At 41.7% G+C, this 25,100-nt stretch overlaps 1 protein-coding gene across 9 annotated transcripts in view; it reads right to left on the reverse strand.

Moving 5' to 3' along the window:
- tle3b (TLE family member 3, transcriptional corepressor b) overlaps positions 1-22,698 on the reverse strand; it is a 36,371-nt gene extending 13,673 nt beyond the window's left edge. The window contains exons 1-10 of one of the 9 annotated variants that reach the window (XM_077519008.1): positions 22,611-22,698; positions 21,241-21,423; positions 20,915-21,015; positions 20,264-20,327; positions 18,657-18,701; positions 11,086-11,148; positions 9,190-9,294; positions 5,113-5,318; positions 3,301-3,358; positions 149-271 (exon numbers count right to left, since the gene is read on the reverse strand). In XM_077519008.1, the coding sequence (XP_077375134.1) occupies positions 149-271; positions 3,301-3,358; positions 5,113-5,318; positions 9,190-9,294; positions 11,086-11,148; positions 18,657-18,701; positions 20,264-20,327; positions 20,915-21,015; positions 21,241-21,264 (789 nt within the window). In that variant the 5' untranslated portion in view covers positions 21,265-21,423; positions 22,611-22,698. Of the gene's footprint in view, positions 1-148; positions 272-3,300; positions 3,359-5,112; positions 5,319-9,189; positions 9,295-11,085; positions 11,149-18,656; positions 18,702-20,263; positions 20,328-20,914; positions 21,016-21,240; positions 21,424-21,746; positions 22,420-22,494 lie in introns of those variants that run through there. The other 8 variants (XM_077519007.1, XM_077519009.1, XM_077519011.1 and 5 more) reach the window with 8 other exon arrangements.
- Between the last annotated feature and the right edge of the window lie 2,402 nt (positions 22,699-25,100).

Genomic DNA, 25,100 nt, shown 5'->3' on the forward strand with positions numbered 1-25,100 from the left:
TTCTATGTAATAAATAATGAGACCTGTGCCACTTGTCTACAACTACTTTAAATGGTTAGTGTACAATAATGTAAGATTAATCTAGTACACTTTACTGGCTGTTTTCAGCCCATTTTTCAATTGATATGAATGAAGCAAATACACTCACATATCTGTTCATGCTGTCCTTGTCGTCCACTTTGCGTTTCTTGGGGTCAAGTCCATAATCGGACGAGCCGCGGTGCTTTTCACTTGCTGCCCGCAAGCTGTCTGACGGCGACACAGAATTATTCTGCCAACAAACAATACCGAGATGTGTAGGTGTAAATTCAGCATTCGGAATGATCTTCATCCTTTCATTTTAAATGAAAGAAATAGTAGAAAAAAACATTGCAGGAAACTATCTCAGCCTCTAGTCTGTCATCTTCCACTATCTTGGCACTGACAGCAAGAAAACACAAATTGACTCGTTAGTCAAGGAAAGTGCCAGATGCGAGGGACCAAGAAAGCAATTCTCTGCCAACTTCTAGCTAACACTTCACTTAAGTCTAGACATGACTCTGGCTTCTACTCTTCAAAGCTGTGGCAATGTTGACTAAAAGCAAGTGGACAGTGGCTTTGGACTGGTTTCTGATAGAAAGGGAAGGAATTGCCAGAAGGTTGGCAACTGGAAATACCCATCATCATTCCTGAACAGTTTTTTGTTTTGTTTTTTTAAACATCGCCAACCTAAAGCAAGGACAGACCAAGACGGTGAGCAGAAAGGACAGCCGAGGACATGCTTGTGTTCAAACTCACATCCAGAACTAATCCTCTTACACTCGTCAAGTAAAATAAAATATTCAGCAACATGCCTGAAGCAATGTAGTCATTTCAAGCAAACAAGGATATGAGCACACATGGTTTATTATATTTATAGATTAGCAACATGCATGTGCATGCAAAGCAAACCAAAGAGGTTTGAATGTATATCAGAGACAAGAGTTTAGTAGAAAGCACTGACAGCAAAGTTCAGCAAAAATCAACTTCAGGAAAATAAAATGAAATTGGCAGAGAGAAAGGACGACGAAAGGAAAGAGTGTAGAATGAAAAGAAGTTTGCAAGCAATGAGAGCATAGCTGTGTGGCAATGAGCGTCTCTCCACTAGTGGGAATGCCCTCATGAACTGGCACACTCTCCAGAACGGGGTTTTTGTAGTCTGGGCTCGGTGCGGCAGCCAAACAGGCTGACAGGCAACAAGGAGTGTGAGGAGAGGCCACACTGACTGCTGGTGGGGGCACAACAAACCTCCGTCGGAAAAGAGGAATGAGCAAGAAAAGTGGTCCGGGGAAAAAGTCCGACTCAGGCTGAGGTTGCCTCTCCTGCCTGTTATTGACACATGCAGCCAATAAGAAGAATGCTTTTGCCAGCACATACAGTCAGACTTCATTCATCCTACTAAGCACGATTCTGTCATTTACAGCTTCCTGCAACTTGTGTCCAAATATGAACAGTTGTGCAATTAGTTACCACGTGTTTGCAGCACGGGGAGAAAGACAGGTTTCCATCCACCCATTTTTATTCAAATTTTCAAGAAATGCGAAAATAATGATAAATAAAACTGAATGGAATCGGTAAAAATAAAAAAATAAAAAAGGGCCCACAATTGGCCAAAATATTTTTACGCTTGTAGGGGGTGGATTTTGAAGCGTATAGAAAAAGGAAAATGCTAAATTTGGCTATGGAAACAGGTTTTGTGAATAAACGCCAACAAGACCGGATAATCGTTGCACGTTTTAACAGGATATTACGTCACACATAGTCACAAAGCAATGGCGGACGATAAAGTAAGGTATGTTTGGGATGATGACCAAACAGAAATCTTTTTGGAATTAATTAAACACGCGAATATTAATGCAATTTTAGATGGAAAACAGCAAAGATATGCTACGGTTTATCAAGAATTACAAAAGCAAACATACGACTTCATCGCACGGTGCAGTCGCTTCCTGGTCTTCTTTGAAATTACTGGTGGGGATCACATCTCTATGGTGTATACCGCCAACTACAGCGGCGGAGTCCCCCTCTCAATATTCGCAAAAGAAGAATAGATGGAACGGTTTTCCATTTTGCACATTTTCAATAAATTCGCTTACAAATTTTGAAACATTTGGATGGAAATCTGACTGTTGATTGATGGACTACAGCTTGTCTTTGTATGCAAGCCGGTGACCTTTTAACCTCACAAGCCAGGTTGATAGTGGGAGTTTTTACCAGATGAAAATGCACGAAGCGCCTCTCGCTGATCAAATTCAACAAGAAAATGGTGAGTAATTACGCAAAAACAGAATTAATTGCAGCGTCCGTTCGTCTGTTAGGTTTGTTTGTTTCGGCCTCGCCATCGGTGCTTCTTGGTTTCGTCCCCCCCAAAACAACGCCTGATTAGTCTGACCTAAAAAAGGTCGGCTGCAAACATGTCAGAGGAAGCGGTACAAGATGTATTCTCCGGAGTTTGTGAACTCACAAATACCGCAAGAATTCAGCTTGCTGGCAAGGTTAGTGACCTTTAAAGGGCTTCTTGGATTCAATAAGCATGTACTTTCCACCTTGTCTGGTTTTGGATGACCTGAAACAACAGAATAGAACCATTGAAGCCCGAGTGTGTGTGCACTTGAAAGAGGTGTGGCCAGATCAGGTATGCCGGCACTGGCTTGTCACTACACAAGATGGAGGCATAGTTTGGGTTCCCTTCAGACATGAGTGGGCCCATTCAGAAAGGCCAGTCAATGGGAACGTAATCTGTTCCATCCAACAGAGCATTACGCTCCAGTTATCTGAGCGCTACGAGGCACTCCAATAAACAGGGACTTTAACATGAGAGGGCGGGCTGATAAAAACGCCAAGAGACAGGGGTAGTGGGGCGACTGGTGAACACTGTTAAAGAGACGTACACCAAAAGGCACACAAAGAAAAAGTCAAGATGAAAGCAGTTGAAAGGGAGTCAGGTATTGGGCAGCCAACAAGCAGTGAGGAAAGAATAGGACAGGCAAAGTTGAGATGAAATTAAAGAAGCTGGCTGCCTACTAATCCGCTCTGTCCAATTGGAGTCATTTTCCTCAAGGATTAGATGGCTTGAGACTTTATTTGGTTAGACTTCAATATTTGATTTCAGTCAGCGGATATCCTCCTGCAAGTTCACTCGTATGCTCCAAATGTGTGCGCTTACATGGAGAACATGGATTTCGAAGGATCTTGAATCTCACTAACGTACACCTAATCATCAGCAGACGGGGCAGGACACACATGGGATGGGTATAAGGAAAGAGTGGGGAGTAAACGTACCGTGCTCGACTCGCGTTCTTTCAGAGGAATAGCCAGAGGCGAATGAAAAGATGAGGGGCCAGGAGAGAAAAAAGCAAAAAGCAAATTAGTATGGGTGACACGTCGTCTCGGTGCTTTCATCAGATCAAAGTTATACATTATTCAGATCAAAGATTAATCTCATTTGCCATGTGATCAGATGCATAATTCATTTTAATACCTGTGTCTAATAAGGTGTGATTTATAACCATTTCATGGGTTATATTTAATACCTTTATGACTGATTAGTAAATGTTTGGTAATGCTCAATAGGCCAGCAACAAATTGGTATTTAAAATGTCTGGCTTACAGTATGTTCAATTCACTGCATTGCAAACTGTATACCAGCTAAAACAGCCCCCCAACCTCATTTAATCTACTCAACCAATTGACCTTTGAAACCTCAGTGAGTGAGTGAGTGAGTGAGTGAGCGAGTGAGTATGTTTGCATGCAGTCAATAATCACTATAAAGGCCATGTAAACTACTAAAACCCGAATAGTGTTCCCTTACTTTTAGGGGAATTTCCATGAAGTAGAGGACATAAAAAAAAAAAACACAAAACCTATTATTTTTCATGTTGTTGTTGAACATATTTGTTTGTCATTTAAAAAGGTTTACTAATAGTTTGGATGGATAATTACTAATTTTATTTATGTTTAAAGGAAAAGTATTTTTGTTAATCGTACTTCCAGTTTCCACCGACAAATTTCCTGTATGTGAGCAAAACATGTCGGCCTTCCCCTAGCACTATAGAAATGCAATGTACTGCCATCCATGTTGAATTATCAAGCAGGAACGCCGTAAGCTTCTTGTTAATATAATATATGCATATGAGTGTGGATATTAATAATTATTTTCGTTGAAATGTTGTTATGAATAGTTCCGGGTTGCGAGCAAAACAACATGTTGGCCTTCACGGAGCAGCCTGCATATGCCTGGCGTTATATTGCATATGCATATACTATACACATAATGAGTGTGGCTATTAATGATATTTTTTGTCGAAATGTTCTAAATACTTCGATGCACTTTCGTTTACAATGGCGCAACAGTGTATGTAGGGATTGACTTATGTATAAAAATCCGTGATAGAGTGAATCTGCAATAAGTGAACTGCGAAGTAGTGAGGGACCACTGTATGCTCTTATTCAGTTTTTTGAAAAGCCCCCTTTTCTACTGCAAATATATAGTCATAAAAATGTGATCGGGGTACATTCTTTGAACTGAACATTGGTGTATGTTTTAGGCATTCCATATTTGCAAGAAATGTTGGACTTTTGAGTACAGGAATACTTTTATATGTGGAGGCCATCTTACTCGCTAAGGAAGCCTAACTAGAATACTTTGATACTGCCGCAACATTTTCACATTATTTTCTGTCAGTACGATGTAAATGCCACCGTGTTAATATATACACACATATATGCATGTATATAAGTCTGTGCGTCTGGCGCACAAACCACGGAAAATACACAAGCAGTTGTAAACAAACATGGCGACACCACACAGAACCACACTTTTGGAGCAAGGAAGAAACCGGCTGCTTTATTAGTGCAGTGAGTGACATGAATATAATGTCTGATCTTATTGATCGTAGAAAGTTAAAAGTGGAAATGACGTCTATTTGAGTAACGACGTCTGTGCGGCGGTTAAAAATCACGATATGTATACAGGAGTAACTCACACGTTATCCCAAATGCTTCAGAAAGCGTCATTTTGACCCTAACCCGAATATTGATAGCATGTCAACGTAACCGTTGACTGAATGAGTGAGTGAGAGGCAGCGCTCCTCACCTCTGTGCTCCAGATCGTGATGGTTCTTCTCATCCTTTACAGGCAGGTGCGCCTGACTGCCGAGAGCGCCGAGAGCAAGCAGGCCAGAGCCAGCACCGGTCACGGGGGGAATGCCGGGTGGCTGTAAACCTGAAGGGTGCGGGGGCAGCTGCACAGGTGGTCCGTGGGCTGCGTGGGAGAGGTGCTGCGCCTGTAGCTGCTGCTGCTGCAACAAATACAGGAAGGCGGGAGGGAAGACAAGAGGACAAGTGGGTCGGCTGGGAAGTGAATCCATGAATGGCCGCACTCTATGCATGCATTAGCGCTGGCTTACGCTAACATTTATTTCCAGGTCAAACCGTTTATGGATAATAGCATGCCAACAAGCTGATCCAGCTCATTCACTGAGGAAAGGAAATCACTTCACTGCTGCGGGGAAGCATCATATGGCGTTTCCTTCCATATTATCTTCCATAATCAACTCATAAAGGAGAATGAAGACTATTTTGTTAACAAAAAATAAGCATACACTATACTGTGTCAACAAAATCACTGAGTAGTCATTAAAGAAGAATTGGATTTGATTCCATCATTCACATTCTTGGGAGGAGGGGGGCTTTAAGTGATTGGGGTGTGTCTGAATGAATTTCATCTCAATGGTGATGGAGTGAAGGTTAAAGTTTTCACGGACAAATTGATGATGTAACAGAAGCATTTGAAGCAAATAACTGCCAAAACCTTCAGGTGCTCAAGTGTCCAGTTCCAAGTGTTCTATCTAACTCAAGCCACAATGAATTTAACACTTTAATTTAGAGCTACAGTACATTTTAATCCTGTCAACATAGTTGTGTAAATTCCAAAATAATGAGAATTGAATAATCTCCACTAAACCCATTTTTCAGTCATACACATGCCGACCCACAACCCCGAGAGGACTCAGATGTCTGTATGTAAAAGGCAGCCAGGGTGAAGTGAGTTGACAGATGAGTTAAACAGCTACTCAGGCAAAGTAAAGGGGTTAAATAACAAGGTTAAATAACACTTAGCACATCCATCAACTGCTCACAAAAATCATAACTGATGCTAGATGGTATCACAACGACATCATCCATACATGCAATGCAAGAAACAGACTAGAAGAAGGCTCATCAATTGTTCAAAATTCTTCGGTTCTGCGTTTCAAACTGAACTTGGAAAAGTATAGTAAATGCAAGCACAGGCTCAAGCAAACCATTTCCTGTGAGGATGCTGACACAAAATGTAAACAAAAGAGACAAAAGAGTGGCGCGACAGAATCAGTAGCTAACAAGAGATTGGAAGAGTGAGCATGGGATCGGGGCATGGGCATCCCGATTCAGTGTGCCTAATGAGGAAAAGTGTGCAGGGATCGTTATCAAGAAGCCTCATTAGTAAAATACGGTTGGGCAGACGAGTGAGGAAAAGGGCGAGAAAGGAATGGGGGGAAGAGACGATGTGGTAAGGGGAACTAAAATAAATTGCTTCCAATTCAATATTCATGGTTAAAGAGCTGGCTCCCTTTCACTCTTATCTTTTTTCATTATGCGTAAACGCCAGGCAACTTCCACAGGAAACAGGCAATTAAAGTTAACTAGGCGAAGCCGACTCCCTGCAGAACACAACTGTCAGGCAGACCAAGCGTCAACGGCAGCACCAGCACAAAGCAGCTGGCGCACTGGCTTAACAAGCGCTACAATGATCATTGATCACCGCATTACCTACCTAAAAACACACCTGACTGATTACAAATTAATAAGCAGCAAATGTCTGTGTGGCTTAAGCTGGTGTCATTGCTTTTTACTTTCAAGTAATCATCTAGTTTCCTACAAACCTGTGATAGCCCGCTAACATGGGCGGCTAACAAGATGCCAAACACACAGAAATCAAGTGTCATCCCAAACACCATTTAGAAAGCAATGAATGTTATATTGGTGGAAAACAGTTTGAAAAAACAATTATGTCTTGAATCATTTCTGACCATGAAGGTTGGATAGATACAGTGAGGTGGCTGCTGCTTCTGAAGGATGAAAGAGGACAGGAGGAACAGATTCAGAGAGATGAAGAGAACGTCATGTATAGAAGGTATCACTACCAGCTACACCTCTGCGTGTCTTGACTTAACATCACCGAGCTTGATTTGGTTACCAAGACTAGAAATACAAATGCATATGCAGTATGAATGAAGCGATCATTTTCCAGTCAGCTGATTAATCACGACATGGACAAAGAGTTCATTTTTGCATTGTTTTTGCTAACCAAGTTGGGAAGTTTAAACGCTTGGTTGGATGCATTCACAATGATAGGTAACATATTTTTTGTTTAATTCAGGTTCCTTTGTATTTGCATTTGCGTTCTCATTCGCATCTAATCGCTAGCAGGTGGCTATGTTTTTGTCATACTGGAGCTAAGAACCATAGGAAATGTAGTCCTAGTAGCTGAATGCTGTGGTTGCCTGTAATCGACACCGCCCAGCTTCCAATGGCTGCCAGACCGGGCAAAATAAATGGTGAGTGTATGGACTTATTTATAGCAGTTGAACTGTCGACCAAGATAGCATTTAGCATTAGCTGAAATAATCAAACAACCACCCATCACTAGACTGACTATGTCACACATGTTCCCGTCTGTTATTTCCTCCACTGAAAGCAACGCCATGCAGTTGCATCACAAACAAAAGCAAGCGAGACACACTACCTGATATAACCTAGCATTAATAGTGCTAAAGCTATCAAATAAACATCCCTATGGTACAATTACAATAAATAAATCTTGTGTATGACAATATTTTAAAGTAGACCTGTTCATTGATATTGCGCCGCAGCCTCATAATACGGTGTGCTCAATGGTCCGAAAAATATGGTAAAGAAATCTTTTATATTATAGTTCAAGTTATAGTTTGAATATGTTAAATTCTGGTGATACACTAAAATCAATGTGGTTTGATTAGACTTTGGTGTGCCATTTTTTGAATGTCAAGTCCTGCACCCAGTCTGCAGGGAGATTGATTACCTGCCACGTCTGCTAGCAAATAATAAAGCTTTTCTTTCCCCGGCCTGTGTTGTGTCTGTTCCTACCCATCTGTAATTAAAGAAAGGTCATTCCTGTTGCTGACAGAATGACCCCTTTCAAGGGGAAATAGGAAGTAATTATCTCTAAAACTGGGGGTTGTGCTCAGGGCTCATTTAGTTTAATCGAATTTCACTATCCACCTCTCATTAGACTTGACCCCATGCCACTGGAACAAGCTAACCACTGACTAACCTCTGCTACAAAGAGGACTAATCAAAAGGGTCACTTTAACATCTGGGTCCAAGATGGCTATTAGCAAGCGTCTAGTGCTTAAATAAAAGCAGATGGAAGACCAAGTAACTAAAAGGTCTAGTTGGCTCGGCAGCAATGTTGGCTTGTAACTATTAAAAGGCCAATTACTGTTTTTTTAAGTGCACTTACATTTGCTACCTTTGAATCAAAAAGTGGAAAAAATACAGTTTGAGTGAGGCTCCAAACATGGTCAACACATACAAAACGCTCAGAAATAGCATCAACTGTGATTTCACTGTTTGTCGTAACAAAAAAAACAACAACAACAAAAGACTCCATTAGGATACTTGTGGTCGATGTGAGCATACATCATCTAATCAAGAAGCAGCAATTAAAATAATATAAATTGACAATGTCACTCCTGCATGATAACACATCTGGTGTACGTACCAAATTGGAGGGAATAGATGCTTTAAAAACATTATGAATTATATGATTTAAAAAATAAATAAATAAATAAATCACATGCCACAACACTGAAATCAGTTGCAAGCCTGCACACAGATAGAGGAGGAAGCGATTTGTATTATTTGTATTTGATTTGTTGCCCTTTCCCTATTTGTCTTCCACTGAATATGAAACTAAGGCCAATTGAACTGAAGCACATGAACACAAGGTGAACGAAACTTCCAAGCCTTATGTAGCACGCTTGAATTTCAAAAGTATTTGTTTGTGTTTCGGGTGCCAACACTCCTCTCTACTTGCGGGCTTGCCCCTGCCCTCAGGTGAAATAAAGAAAGAAGAGGGGGTATACACACAGTGAGAGGCAGATTGGGAAGTCCACGTACCCCGATGATAGCATTCAGCTCAGTCATTGTCACCTGTTTAGCTCGCTCAACAGCTTGAGCAACTTGCTGTTGGTGCTACAGGAAACACATCAGGAAGGAAAAGTATTATTGACATTAGTGATAGACCGATATGGTTTTTTCAAGGCCGATACCGATACAGATTATTTGTAGTCAAGTCGGCCGATAACCGATATTTCAAGCCGATATTCATTTGCAGTAAAATGGGGAGGGGGGGGAATTCTTTCAAACTATATATAATTTCTCACTGAGTAACAAATTCATGTGAATGTAGCTCATTTGGGGTTTTTGTTAGGGTTCGTAAAAACGTTTCAAAAAGATTTTTGCGGTGAAAAATTGTGTGAATATGTTCCAAATGTGTTTACGACAAATAAAAACTGACTGCGAACATCTTACAAATCCTGATGAAAACCCCAAATTCGCTACGTTCGCAAGTATCCCCTGCTCAGTGAGCTTTATCGGCCTTCAGATTAAAAACATGGCCGATGCCGATATTTGTCAAAATGCCAAATATCGGCGCCGATAATCGGCCGGGGCCGATTATCGGTCTATCCCTAATTGACATTTAAACCAGACGTTTCTATTTGTTCCAAAAAGAAGAAAAAATAAATGTAATATACGTGAAGGTTTGCTAAATGAATTCAAAGCTTGGTCATTCCCATTCTTAAGGTAAGTCTACAGTCGAACCTGCAAAGTCGTGGGGACCCTCGGTGGTCAACCTGCAGTGTCGATTGGATTGTGTTCGACTTTGGAGGTTCCACTGTAGGGAAGCGTGGAACTGCCATTGTGAAGTCAACATTTTTAACTGCGAAGTATGTCTAAATGTGTTTGTTTCTACGTATGTATTTGCAAGTACGTTTCAATGTACATGCAAATATGTTCAAATCTAGTTGCAAAGTTACAACATACATGCAAATATGTTTAATCGTATTTCGGAGTTAAATGCAAATAATTTAGCACTTTTCCCCATAATGCCACCGTGTATTGACTTGTGCACGCACAAGTAAAAAACAAAAAAGGCTATCTGTTTAGTAGGGGTGTTAAAAAAATATCGATTTGGCAATATATCGCGATACTACAGCTCACAATTCTCAAATCGATTCAGTAGGCAGCCGAATCAATTTTTTAACATCCATTTTTGATGGAAAAATATTCAACAAAACGTCTAACTTTCATACCTTAAGCACGGAAGAATGTTATACTAATGGAACATTAAACCTTAATATTTAATTTCAATGCTGTTCTAACATGAAAAAGGTTACAACCTGTTTGTTAAATACAGTGGCTCACAGTTATAAAACTGAAGTTTCAGATCAATAAATAATACAACTTCATACAAATCTTATGTACAAGTTTACTGAATGGTATTTTCTAAATTTGAGTAAAAAAAAAAAAATCGCAACAATCGACTTGTAAATTCATATCGGGATTAATCGGTATCGAATGGAATCGTGCCCTATGAATCGTGATGCAGATCGAATCGTCAGGTACTAGGCAATTCACACCCCTACTGTTTAGCATTTAGCCTACATATTACCAATACATTTATAAATTACGCACACGAACTTTTTTCTTTCGTAAAGTTTATGATTTATTATTATGTCGGCAGTATATGATTTCCACTGCGTATGCACATGTACAAGTAAATCCCCTGTGGCAATATGGAGGAAAATGCTATGTTTTTAGCATTTAGCCTACAAGTACATTTGACCGTACTTGCAAATACGTTCAAATGTATTTGCCAGTTTATTCCACATATAGGCAGTTCCACACTTCCGTACCACTGTTTTGGAAAATGATGAGTCATAATCTCACACATATATTGTTTGTTGCTGCAGTGACACTTACCTCTTGTGACAAGAATGGCATTATCTGAGCCAGGATTGCATTGAGCCGTTTTGCAATCTCAGTCTGCAGGGGAAAGGACACAAACTATTACTATTGCAGTCTGTTGTGTATACAGTGAGCACAAGAAAGATTTGAATGAAGAAGACAATATAACAAAATGTGACATACGTTTGTCTATTTCTTCAAGGTTCAGTTGGATAGACCCTGCAACTAAATTGTACCCGCCCAAAACAAATTTACATCCCACTCTCTACTGCCACCATTAGACTCAGCCCTTATATAATTAGGAGGCTGAAATATGCTAATGCCATCTGGCTGGAACGAAACTAATGAGGTCCATACTTCATAATTACTGCCCATAGAGCGCTTGGGGCAGGCTGAAGCAGTCAGCTTAACTCTCGGACGCTATCTATCACAGGCATCTTTGGTATCGACCAGATTATTAGCTGGGAGAGTAAGACGATACTGTAGGGTCCCATGCACGTAGAGTACTTTTCAGTGCTGTATTTGGATAAATGGATGTTGCAGTGCCTGCCTGCAGCACTTGGATGTCCCAAGATATTCCTTTCAAGCTAATTTACCTTTTTAACCTTTTTAAACCTGTACTTTCCAGAGAATGAGGGGAGGATGAAGACAAGCAAAAACGCTTAAGGAATGGTAGCGAAGATGGGTGACGTGAAATGCTTTTGATTTGACGCCAAGGTAATGTGGTTTGACTGAAGCAGGGGAGGTGAACTAATTGATTCTGAGAGATTAGGGGTGGAAGCCCAGCAGGTGTGCGTGCTACATTCCACTCATTTTCAAGCTTAGACTTGTTTGACTGTGAAAGTGGATAGGGGGAGACAGGAGGTGTCACTGGCCTTTTTCCACAACCTTTTGTGTTACTGTGTTCATTTTGCAGCGGGGGGGCAAGATGAGAAGGACCAAAGAGAAGAGGGAATACCAGCAATGAATTTTCTCTGTGTTCTGTCTCATCTGGTTCACTGTTGTCTCTCTCCTCAGCCTCCTTCATCCTGCCAACGCCTTTTCACAGCCCCCTGTTAATCTCCACTGCACACTACCCCCCCCTCACGTAACATCACCCCCACACCATCTCCATCCCACCTCTGTTGCTGGGGCAACACTATCTAGCGGGGATGATCGTTATGTAAATTAGACTGGGGTCCTGACCAGAACAGCCCGTAAAATCATATTAGGTGCAGCACAGAGGAAGGTCATTAAATTGAATTTTCAGCATGTCGATGTGATCGGCACAGGAAATTAATGAGGGATAACTGGGGGAGTGAGGAGGAGCCTGACAAAAAAAAAAAAAAAAAAAAAAAAAAAAGACAAGAGGGAACTCATAAACCATCATCATTAGCGGGGGCTGGATGCAATGACACACAGTCGGATTAGAGTATTTCACCGAAAACAGACTACGTTTACATGCAGGCAATAACCCTTTTAAACCCCGAATATTGGCAATATTCGAGTTTTGTAAGGCCATGTAAAGGCGCAATAACCCGAATATGCTCTTATTCGGGTTTTTAAAAACCCGAATAAGACCCCTGGGTTACCCCTTTCATAACTGGAATTCTAGCTCATATAAACGCATTCGGAATACCTCTTTCGAATGGGGCATTGTTTTTCGCTGTACGCATTCTCGCTATTTTCCGCTTCTTCGCTTATTTGAATTGCAAGGAATCTTGGTCTATGTAGTCACAACGTGCACACGCAGCTCTGTCTTACTCGCTAAAGGAGCATCCCTTGAATACATTGTAATGCGTTTTCACGTTATTGTGTGTCTCTACGGCAAAAACGCCAAAGTTTGTGCCTATATACACATACAGTAAATACAAGTATATAAGTCCATGCTTCTGCCATGTAACCCACCGGGAATACTCAAGCCGGTGTCAACAAACATGACACGTGCAGCAAAGAACCACACTTCTGGAGCGAGGAGGAAAACGACTACTTTATTTAGCGTGGTGAGTGACATAAATATAATGTATTTTATTGAACGTATACTAATTCAAAAGCGGAAATGACTTTATTTACGCAATTACGTTGTCCGTGTGTCGCAGTCCAAAAGGGATATTCCAATCGAACACAAATTAGCATGTTAACGGGAGTAACTGTCCACCACGCATGTAAACGTGTCACCTCAGTTGTTTCAGAAACCGGAACTGAACCCACTCTTAAAGAACAACATCCATTTGTTCACAGTACCGTATTTTTTAGACCCCAAGGTGCACTTAAAATCCTTGAATTTGATCAAAAAAATCAAAAGTGTTGCAAAATGTCACAAAGATAATTACCAGACACTCTTAAACACTCTTCATACTCTCAAATCATTTTTCTTGCCACCACCAAATTTTGGAAATGTAAACATTTCTCTGTGAGAGGGTTTGAGGGCAGGTGGCAAGTGTCTTTGCGACATTTTGCAACATTAAGCAAAGCCTGCCGAAAAAGAGATTTAGGGCTTTAGAGTCAACACAAGCTGAGCTTTTCTGGCAGCATATTTCCACAATAGTGTGGGACAAGACCGGCACGAGGTAAACAACAATGCCAACTTCCAATAACTGCTGGGACCTAAGAAAAAAGGCTTAATAATGGTGAGTGCATTGCTTTGTTTACAGCTGTTGAACTGTCAAACAACATAGCATTTAGCATTAGCCAAAATAAAAACACAAGCACCGATCACCAGATTGACTAGCGACGTTCAAACTGTTTTTCCCGTCTGACAGAGGAACCCCTCCTCGACTCGAAGCAAATCCGGTGTAGTTGCAAGGCGAACAAAAGCAAGCGATTCATGCACCTCGATCTCCCCGATTGAACCTAGCATAATAGCGCTAACTATCAAATGAACATACGGTACCATAAGAATAACCCATTTAACATACAATGCTTCACAAAAATAACGCCTTATGTATGAAAATATTTTAAAATAGAGAAGTTTGGTGATATTGCGCCGAATAATACGGAGTGGCCAATGGTCAGACAAATATGCTAAATAGCCACAACAAAGAATCTACATGCCGCTAAAAGCAATCCTGGAATCTATTAGCCATGTACGGAAATGCACAGATTTCTGTCAGCACCTTCTTCTCACTGGAGTGTGGCAAATTTGAATGTTTCTGAACCACTGGTCTCATTGGAAAACAAATCACACATTCAAACGTTCATTTGAGCAGAGGAATAACACTATGTAGCCAATTCCGCCTGCAACCCTGCTTGCTTCGTAATTTTGGCTACACTGGCGTACATTTGGCAAAAATATTAAGAATGTGCAGGATTAAACAAGACTCAAGTAAACAATTACCCAACGCAATGAGCAACTTACAAGCAGCCCTTTCAAACCGACTCACTAAAAACTACACTTTTAGCTCTGATAACTTTAGCACTTACTTAATTTCCATGGCCACTTGAGAGAAGAAAACTACAGATAGTAGGCCTACATCACTGACGCAGCACTCCCATATTATTCTCACTCCCTTTTAAAAGAGTCTACTTGTCACGGGGCTTTTAGCAGCAGAGACAGGCACTGGAAAGAGTTTATTGTCACTTAAAATCATTGAAAACAGAAGCCTTAGAGGGCGACAGGGGCTTTTCATTGCAGAGCCACAATTACAGGTACTCAGGGTTGTTTAGCAGCAACACAGCATGGAGAGCTCTCCCTCTCTCTTTCTCTCCACTGAATCTCTCTGTCAATGGTGCGTTGAAAGCCATTTGGCTGTTTGTCGCTGCAGGCATTAGTCCCCAAGTGGAGAGCAGAGACGAAGATTCAATTGCAGGGGAAAACAAGTGGCATACTGTATGATGTGGGAGGTTGTTTGGGAATTATCTTCTCAGCTAGAGCACAGGAAGAAAGAGGCACTAGGTGTAGTTGTGTCTTGTTCATTAAAAATGCATGAAGGATGTTTTGCATCCGTGTCATTTTATTGCGAGCACGTACATGCAAAACTCAAGTGACTCAAGTAATTTTTGTCATTTTCCAACAGATTCTTTTGGAGGAGTTGGAATCATCACATACAGTCGACAATGTTTTTATAATCCTCTCTGCGTCCTAAGCCTTTTATAGACACAGACCAAGCGTATCTTCCTTTCTACTCCAACAACCATGATCCAGTTGTTGTGAGTACAAAAGCACACACGCTCATGCTCCTCTCTCACTCCTACCCGCTACCAAAATAAAGCATGTCTCACACAGAACCCTAGTAACCTCATCAACTTCCCTTGAGAGGCAGTGTGTGTGTTCACCCAGTTAGTTTGTTTTGGCTTAGAGACAGGTCGGCCATCATCACCTTGGCAAACAATTCCAGGAATCCTGTATAAATTATTCATTTGCACAAGCTTGCTTTCTGCTGCTATTCGCTCCTCCTCGCACTCTTTCCTCCATCCAGGAAGCCAATATCCCTCTTGATGAGCACTTCCCCTCGTTCCAACACCTAGTCACGACTTGACACATCCACAGAATGTCTGCGGTTGATGCAACTAAATTAAAAAATACTCTTTCCACAAATGTGTTTGTTTGTGTGGGTAAATTTTACTCTGAAAAACTACATTCGATCCCAGTATAAACGAGTAAACTTTACACTCAGAAGAAAGTAAAATATTAGATATAATTGAAAAAAATAAAACAAATATCACTCCAGGGTTCAGCAATAACCCCACAACCTTCAGTATGGCAGACGACCACTCTATCACTTGAGTTGTGCCATGCTCACTGTTGAATAACAATGCTGGTGTGTCCAAAAGGAGACCAAAAATGGTCTCGGCGGTACGAGGATTCCACCTGACGCCAGCAATATACTGATAAACAATAGGACCAGCATGGCTCAGTGGGTAGATTGGCCATCTCCCAATCTGAAGGTTCTGTGATTGTTCCTCAACCCTTGAGTGATTTTTGTTTTTATTTGTTTCAAATATTTTTCTCTCTCCCAAGGGTAAAGTTTACTTTAGTTTAGACTGGGACCTAATATAGTCTTTTTAGAGTAAAATTGACTCTAGAAAATTGACAGTGATCTTCCTTCATATCACTTTAGCAAGTGACATATACATGCATGCAAGAGTGCACGAGATAAACAGGTACTACAAGAGAAAATAACGGTGGTGGAAAGGGGGAGCAGGCCCCACCACAAAGTTAGCAGGGCACGGCGCTGAGGCAGCCTAATGAGCTGCACTAATTAAAATCACTTATTGACAGCAAGCGAGGGTGATTACCTCCAGCGTGAAGTCTTTGCCATCATAGCAGACACTGTCAAAACAAATTACCCCCTGGCAGCCGCCGCCGATCTCCTCGGCTCTGCGGCAGCACGGAGACAGCAGTGTACGCTTACAGGTGCGTTTGTGTGTCTTTGTCAAGATATCGCTGGCTTTACCATGTAAGGGATAAGCGTATTTATTTATATGCACAAGGGAGTGTGAGAGCTCATTACTCTGCTTCTCAAATCTGCTTTGTACTGATAACAACAAAGCCAGTTTAGGTCTCTTTTTCTTCTTTTTTTTCCACACTGCAATAAATCTTCCAGCCGAGCAAAGTAATATGGCCGCCTGCATCCAATAATCCAAAGCCAGGGGGCTGTCCATTTACCTCTCGCTGATGTCATCACAAACACTCGCTCATCAAGGCTGGGATAAGGGGATAGCGGGAATCATGCATTATTCAGAGTTCTCCGTTGACACCGGCAGGCTTTATTGATAAAATGAAAGGAGACTCGCACACACACACACTGGAGAGGATCAGTCGATTAACTCATTTACCCTGAAGCGTCTCACTCCTTCCCTGTCTCTTTCCCCGCGTTAACCCTCTTGTTTCGTACACCGCGACCAGCATGCAGACAGAACAACAACCAGCAGCTTTCTTGCAAGTACCTATCTAACAACACTCAATACAGGAGGGAGAGGGACAATGACCTGCTTGATAAACAAAAAACATAAAGCACATCAACAGCTGTGGCTGATGAATGGGGCCGTATGCTGCTGTTCCAGCTGGCTTAGCCTCCCACTGACGCCATTAACCTTCGAGATTCGAGGGCCGTGACGTCTCCATACCTCCCCTCTCGCTCCCTCCGACTGTCATACATCATAATGCACCGCTAATGACACCAGGGCCATCATTCACTTCACATCAATGTGGTGCTGGGCTTAACCAGGAGAAGGGAAACGAATGAAAGGGCACAGGGAGGATGTGGAAATGAGGAGGAAAGATGGCAGGAAACAGAGTGCAACAATCAGAGAAACAAAGCGATGACTGAGCAGACACCTGATGATGAGGGCTTTAGAGTTAACTATATACTATGAGTGTGATGATATATCGATAGTGCGATAAATCGTGATCCTTTGTCTCCCGATAGATTATCGATACATCTGCGCAAGTATCGCAATATTTGCAGTTAATATACAGCCACTATAATGGCTCCATTATTGCTGCGGAGCAAAGCAATAGCGGAACTACCACTTGCGAAGGAAAGCAGGCACATATTACTCTCCTAGAAAACGGCGTTCATTATTTTTCTTTATTTACCCGAATTTTTCAGACAAAATGCGGCCCGAACCGTTGAATGTACCAGCACAAATGAGGTATCAAAAGATGCGGCTCGATCTGCCTCGGGGGGAATTCTTTATTTATTTAGTTATTTATTTATTTATTTACTGCGATTGGCTGGCGACCAGTCCAGGGTGTCCCCCGCCTACTGCCCAGAGCCAGCTGAGATAGGCGCCAGCACCCCCCGTGACCCTTGTGAGGAATAAGCGGTCAAGAAAATGGATGGATGGATGAATGGATGGATTTATTTATTTTTTCGGAATTCCAAGTTGCCATGGCGACACAATTCCCAAAAAACTATGCCAAAAAGTCCCATAGGAATGAATGGAGAAGGGGGGGGGGGGGGGGTTGGGGGGGGGGAGATCCACAAATCAAGCACCTAGACATTTACCCGATTTCAACAGGAAGTGACCTGGAACTGACCTGATTTCAACAGGAAGTGACTTGATTTCAACAGGATTTGGCAAACTGTTCGGCGGGGAAATAGACGCAAGTCTTCAGGTGAAGAAGACTCATGAGCTTACTTTGACTTGTGGGTCTGAAATGTGGTCATTTCCTAAGGACTTTCACATGTGTGATTTCATCTCATTTTACTAAGCTCGGCTGCTATACGAAAGTACTAATCACCTTCTCCTATTTGTCTTTAGCAGTAGTCGTAGCCTACAGCATGATGCCCAGTGCAGGGTGGCAGCTAAACTAATGAGCTTTTTGTTCAGCTGAAACAAGGCAAGGGAGCAAGACGTGCATGCACGTCCACACAACCGAGCATTCCGAAGGGACACTAAAACACATCCTCTCAGACAGTCTGCCAAATACTTCACTTTAATCTTATCAAACCATCCCCATCAGGCAGCGTGCCCTTCATGTTGTTGTTTAGCCTGTCAGCATTTCCACTACAGAAAGCCAGTATGTGTGTGCGTCTCCTAAAGGCATTTCAAGATGAGGGTAGGAACTAAGGTCAGGTGCGTGTGTGTATTCCACAAAGACCGGAGGGACAACAAGATTGTTTTGGCTAAACACAGACCGGGGCGATATGGCTACATACCTGTTTGTGCATTTCAATATTGAGCCCGTAGGACATCTCATAGTACTGCAGGCCAAAGAGAAGACAAAGCATTAGTACATACATGCTAATGCTAGCTGATCTATGTCATCTTTAGAAACAGTCGAAGCTAAAATACAATTAGTGCACTGAGCTTTGTTAAATAGAACAAAATGCATTCTGACTGTACTGGTTGACCTTTAACTGGTATGGCCAACACTTTACAACCAAAGGTTAAACAGACAAGCATGTTAACAAAATGCTTATGAAATGTTGCATTCCTAATATTGTAAATATATTATAAAACATGATCTGAGTATGGGGGTTCTACTTCAGCTTTTGCAGCATATTGTTAAAAATGAAAATAGTGCTTTCTAAAAAGGTTACAATCTACAAAATAGTCATTAATATACAGTGTGATAAAAGTGGAGACTAACATAACATACTGCTATTAAAACACATTTCTGTCATTGTATTGTTTGGAATGATGTTAAATTGATTGAATACAAATTCAATCTCAACTGGCCAATTATGAATTGTACTAAGAGTAAATAGTATTTGATAAGGGGTTTAAGCGGAAGTCAACCCAAAATTATTTTTTGGGTTAATATATTTTATGCACCCCCGCGAGTCTAAACACAGCATTGTGATTGCAGAATATGAATTAAGCAGCAAAATCCACCTGATTTTATCCATCTCAGGGGTCGGCCATTTTGCCACTTGCTGTCAAGTGAAATGACATCAAAGTTGCTCAGTGTGCCGGTAACGACCAATCTCGACACACCTGTTTTCTGAGTTTGATCATGTGACATTCGCAAGCTGGGGAGTGATTAATCTTTGCCTGCACTCTGAGCAACTGTGATGTCATTTTCAGGCGACAGCAAGTGGCAAAATGGCCGCCCCTTGAAATGGATCAAAACAAGTAAATTTCGCTGCTTAATTCATATTACACAAATACAATATCAACCACAATACATTGTTTAGATTAATTGGGCTACATAGAAGATATAATTTAAAGAAATGTTTTAGGTTGACTTCCCCTTTAAAACTCAACACGTATCGGAGTTGTATTGGACAGATTACTTGGAATCTATCTTCAAATAGACAAATGACCTCTATTATCTCATGGGCTGATGAAAAACACACCCAGTGCCCCTCATACCGCAAGACCCCCAGGGTGTCAGGAGTGTCACGTTGGGATAGTTAAGAAGAGGAGCAAAATACAGGAAACCCTTTGATTCATGCGCAAAGCCTACAGAGCGGCCATTAACCTGCCGTGGGTCATGCTTAGTGTGTTGGGAAGGGTCGCAACGGGTCAGAAAGAGGACCCCGGGGGCAATGGGGTGGGTGGGGGGTTGTCGTCACACCCTACAATCAATAGCGAGACATTTGACCCCTGCTCAAGTTTCAACTGCCCCTCGTCCACCCCCACCCTGCCCCTGCTAATCCAATGAATACACAGACGTGATGAGTCAACAACACTGCTGCAGGCACAAGCGCTAACATGGCGTCTGCACAACATCACGACGAGGCACCACCTGTGACCGCTTACCTGAGGCTAAAGGGAGGATATGACGTTCAATCATTATGATCTTTATGATTCCACTTACCATGACATAGTGGCGCTGCATCTCCGTCTTTTCGTTGGCCAGTTTGTCGTACTCCACTTTAAGACTTGAAGAGAAGGAAGGATAAATATTTGATTACATACTCCATTTGTGGCAATTACAATTATGGTTTAGTCGGTGTTATCTCATTCATAAATTTACCGCCTTTAATTAGTGGTGCTGTGCTTAAAGCAATTAATTAGAAAGAAAAAAAAACGTTTTATACTTTCCAGCCGGTAATGTTTACTAGGAATGCAACGATATCCAATCATCATGATACGATAAATATCATGATATTGTGGGGAGGGTGGTGATATATAAAATAAAAAAACTCACAATACTGTGCAAAAGCTCATGATATTACCCCATAAAAAATAAAAAATAAATATATTTGCTGGTATGACTGATTTATGTGAGCGATAACCGCCACAGTGGATAAAACATTCCTAATTAAAATTAAACTGCACTAATAAAATAACCACCAAAGGGTGCTAGAACTACACATACGGTATACAACCTCACCTATGTAACATATGCAGCTTTTAATATTGTGACCTGACAATGGCGATATTGTGGAAATTTTAATATTGCGATATTTACAATATTGCATTTAGCGTTAAATCCCTAATGTTTAAACAGCAGGTTCAGCGTTACCTGTGATACTGAGCCTGCAGGAACTGAAATTCGTCTTTGATTCGGTCACACGACTCTGCCACAGTGAACTTGAAGCCAGGCTGCCCTGGCTGGTGAGGTGCCTGTAAAGCGAAAACAACACTTTGTTGTGAACGACCTTCAACTTCCTGTACAGAATCATGCCGTATATGGATATTGATACATCATCTGATTCAGAGCACTATCCAAACCTCATTACAACCTCTAGGCCACAACATAAATAGAAGGTGTGCAGCTCCACACTGAGGAGGCCACCTGAAAGGGCGGTGGCATGCATGTCAATGTTCGAACCAAACACGGCTACTTACCGGATGCCGGCCTTGTGGATACATATCTGCCCCTTCACGCGAGGGAATGCGTTGTTTTCCTGTGTTTTGCGTCAAGTATTCCGAGTGCAGCACCTCCTCCCCGGGTGGTGCGGGATGGCGGTGGACAAAGTACCGTTCGCGGCTGCGAGGCGCTCAGTCACCTGGCATCGAAGCTCTCACTTCCTACACAAACAAACACACCAGTGTGGAAGTGGATCTCACCTTCTTTCATGTTAAGTGGAAATCATTCGAATAAGTCACAAGTGAGAATAACAACACTCGAGGGGAGACAGTACACTGATAGTTTGGATCACACTATTATTAGTGAACATCGTGCGTGTTTCTTCATAACTAACAAGTTGTGAGGTGTTTTACGAACACAAAACGCTCTCTCTCTCCCTCAGTGGCTTGTCCTGGTGGTCCAAACACAGAACAAAGTCGACGCGCACGCGCGCACACGCACACAATCTCTTGCTTTCTCTCCGCGGAAATGTCGCTCTTTTTACCTTTGTCTCCACTGACTCCCTCGCCTCCCCTCTTGCACAGGTTAAATGTTAATATCCACACAGAGGTTGCGGTATATCCTTCATTCGCACAAGTCACCGCAGGAAAAGCCAGAAAATAAAAATATCCGCTCCCTCTTCCTTGACGTCGTCTTTTCGCCCCTCCACAGTGCTACGTTGAGACCTCCGTGGTCCCGAGGCGGCGGACGTCCTCCGTCCAGCCGGACTATGGAGCCCCCCTTCGATATTGCGGGCGGAAACACCTTCAAATGAAGGTCCGATTAAATCCAGTAGTAGACAAAGTTGCTTCCAATGAGTCCCGTGGATGAATGTTGGGGAAATAACGCCGCTTGACTAAAAAAATAAATAAATAAATATGTCCGTAGTTGTGAAATAAAGCACAAGCCAGCATACAGCCGCTTCCTCCGTCGCGCGCTGTACCACACACAGTCTGAGCACTGACACGAGGACGCGACTGACGTGAGAGGACCACTCGCTAACCAATTGGGTACTTCAACCAATCAAGGCGAGCAAATCCCACGTGGGGTGAACTTATTCAACCGTTGTTCTGATTGGTCGGTGCTATGTGACCTCACAAACTCGCCATTTTGGATCTGAAGTGACAGTCGGTGTGTTCGACAACTTGTTCAAAACAAAGACGATAATTTATATATCAGTGCACTGTGACCATTGCGCACGCAAAAACTAAACAGGGTGAGATTCAAACCATGTGTGCAACGGTGCAACATACTGATAGGGTCGTCACGATCATGTCCGTCATGCTGTTTACATATTTGACGTAAATAATATAAGTTCAGTATGCACACGATGTAAAAAGCGCCTATTTCACAGTAGCGTTTCCATTACCAGACTCAAATTGATCGACCTATTTCAAATAAGACCTCAAGCACTTCCAAGCTTTCTCTTTATCAGCATGTCAGTGGGCTACTACGCGTCTGCTCTTGAGGACATCAGCCTATGACGCGTTGCCTTCAATGCATAAACCCACGTGGGCCGTCCCGCCCCCAAGCAATGCATGTTATCCAATAAGCTCACAGCTGTCTGCCTACACAGCTTGTAATTGGCCCAGTGCAGTAGAAGCCGTCAGTCAGCGCGTAGGGCTGTCAATTAAACCCACGTTGGACTCTGCGCTGACAAATGCCGGCGCTCTTCTCCCTCCTGCCTGCGAATAGAGGCTGGAATGGCTGCTTAATTAGCTTCGAATGGCTTTTCCTTTCAGCTCAAACAATCTGTCACTACCATGTGGTAAAAAGAGCTTTGCATAAAACAAAAGCAGGGGGGGAACAAGCCAGTAGGGGCTAAATATCAGTTTGATTCCCCTTCTTTTCCTCCCCCATGAAAACGTTTTCTGTAAAACAAAGCTTTTACCTCGCTCAAACATTGGCTTCTTGCACAGTTGTGTCCTCACTGTCTCCCGAAATGTTGAATTTCTTTATCTGGATGGTACGTTTATGTGTAAAACCACAATGTGTCATACTGCGAATGAAGACGTTTGACAGGAGGACTCGTTAAATCAATTAAATATATGAATCATTCAAACACTTGTGGTAGATATTGGAGGAGTCGAGCCCTCAATATGTCATACTGATTGAACCACATGTGAATTGTCTTGTTTGCTCCAACACACTGGGAATCAATCAAAGCTAAATTGAGTAGACTACTGTACCCTTAAAATGTAATGTGACAAAATATTTCGATATTTTGATTTGAATGGTTTGTTTGATAATGTATGTGTTCTGTCTTTAATGAACTGCAACAGTCAAGTGTAATATGTTTTTACTTGGGGTTGTAAGTTTGTTAAAATAGCTTTTACCAGTCATTCTGCTAATGCTCTTGAAAAGCATCTCAAATCAAACAATAACATGCATTCTATCATCTGGAATCTTTAGCGTTTGGATTGTTGCATTTCTAAGATTAAAGACAACAACTCGTAATAATAATCATAATACTATTTTCACCTGTGATTGGGGGGAAAATGACTAAGTGTATCACAATTTGAAGATCATGTAGCATGGTGCAAACTGGAGCTGTTGCTAAGCAACAAATGTATCCCTCCCGGAGATGCATTGATATGCACTGGGGACATGCAGGAAAATCAGTGCAAAATTTGACGACTCTGTCTGTATTTAGGTCTGCAAATGATTTGCAGTCAGGGTAACAGTTGGGTTTTTAAATGACACAAACAATGTAGCTACAAATTAAACAGGTTCACATTTATGAAGTCGCACATTTTAGTTTTAAATAAAATGAAAAAAAAAATACACAATTTACTATAGAAGAAATTATCAATGACATTTTACATGTCAAGTCATCTTATATTGTGCTTTCAAACATTCTTAGCTGTCACAAAGCGCTTTACATTAAAGAAACACAACATAAAACATTTTTTTCATTCCTACTACATACACATTGATGTTTGAAGCAGTTATAGATGAAAGATGAGAAGTCTCCTTTCAGCAGTTGATCAGATATGTTTTCTTACAAGCTAGGTCATAGTAACAGAACATAACGTAACATAGTGGATACAGAGCGTACTAAACAAGCTTTTACCAGACAAATGATGATACTTAATTAAAATAAAATGAATTAAATTATAATATGTTGTAGTAAGTGTTATATGAATATATTGTATGGATATTACATACACAAATTTAGTATGTACATGAGAGTTTATTCTACATATCGAATTTCCTTGACTGAAATCATGTTTAGAAGTATATTTTCTCTTTTTTAGTGAACCACAAAATGTGACTCTATGACTTCCTCAAGCGTGTCGAATTGAAATGTGCATGATAAACCTTCTGCTGGGATGGGGGGATTCAGCTTAGGGGTGTCAATTAAGTAGCGACTCTTTCTCTGAGAAGGGAATCAATTATTCATTATTTGTAAAATACCTTCTACAACAACGAGACAACTAAGAAAACATTGCGAGGAGCCTTGTGACTTGAGTGATTCATGTTTTGGTTTGTTTTGGCTCATCAATGCTTGAGTAGCCATCCATTTTCCAAACCTCTTACTCCTCGCAAGGGTTGCGAGGGGTGCTGGAGCCTATTTCACCTGGCTCTGGGCAGTAGGCGGGGGACACCCTGGACTGGTCGCCAGCCAATCGCAGGGCACACAGAGACAAACAACCATCCACACTCACAAGCACACCTAGGGACAAAATCGGAGCGCTCAATGCTTGAGTATTAAACATATTTAAACAATATAGCAAAATGTTGTGTGACCCAATTAGACCGAACCTTGTTTGGAACAACATCACTGGCGGTGTAGTGGTTCGCTCCTCTGACTTCTGTGTAGACAGCAATGGTTTAGCGATGGTGTTCAGTAGGGATG

The sequence above is a fragment of the Festucalex cinctus genome, chromosome 4 (genome assembly GCF_051991245.1).
Source record: "Festucalex cinctus isolate MCC-2025b chromosome 4, RoL_Fcin_1.0, whole genome shotgun sequence".
NCBI classification, from domain to species: domain Eukaryota; kingdom Metazoa; phylum Chordata; class Actinopteri; order Syngnathiformes; family Syngnathidae; genus Festucalex; species Festucalex cinctus.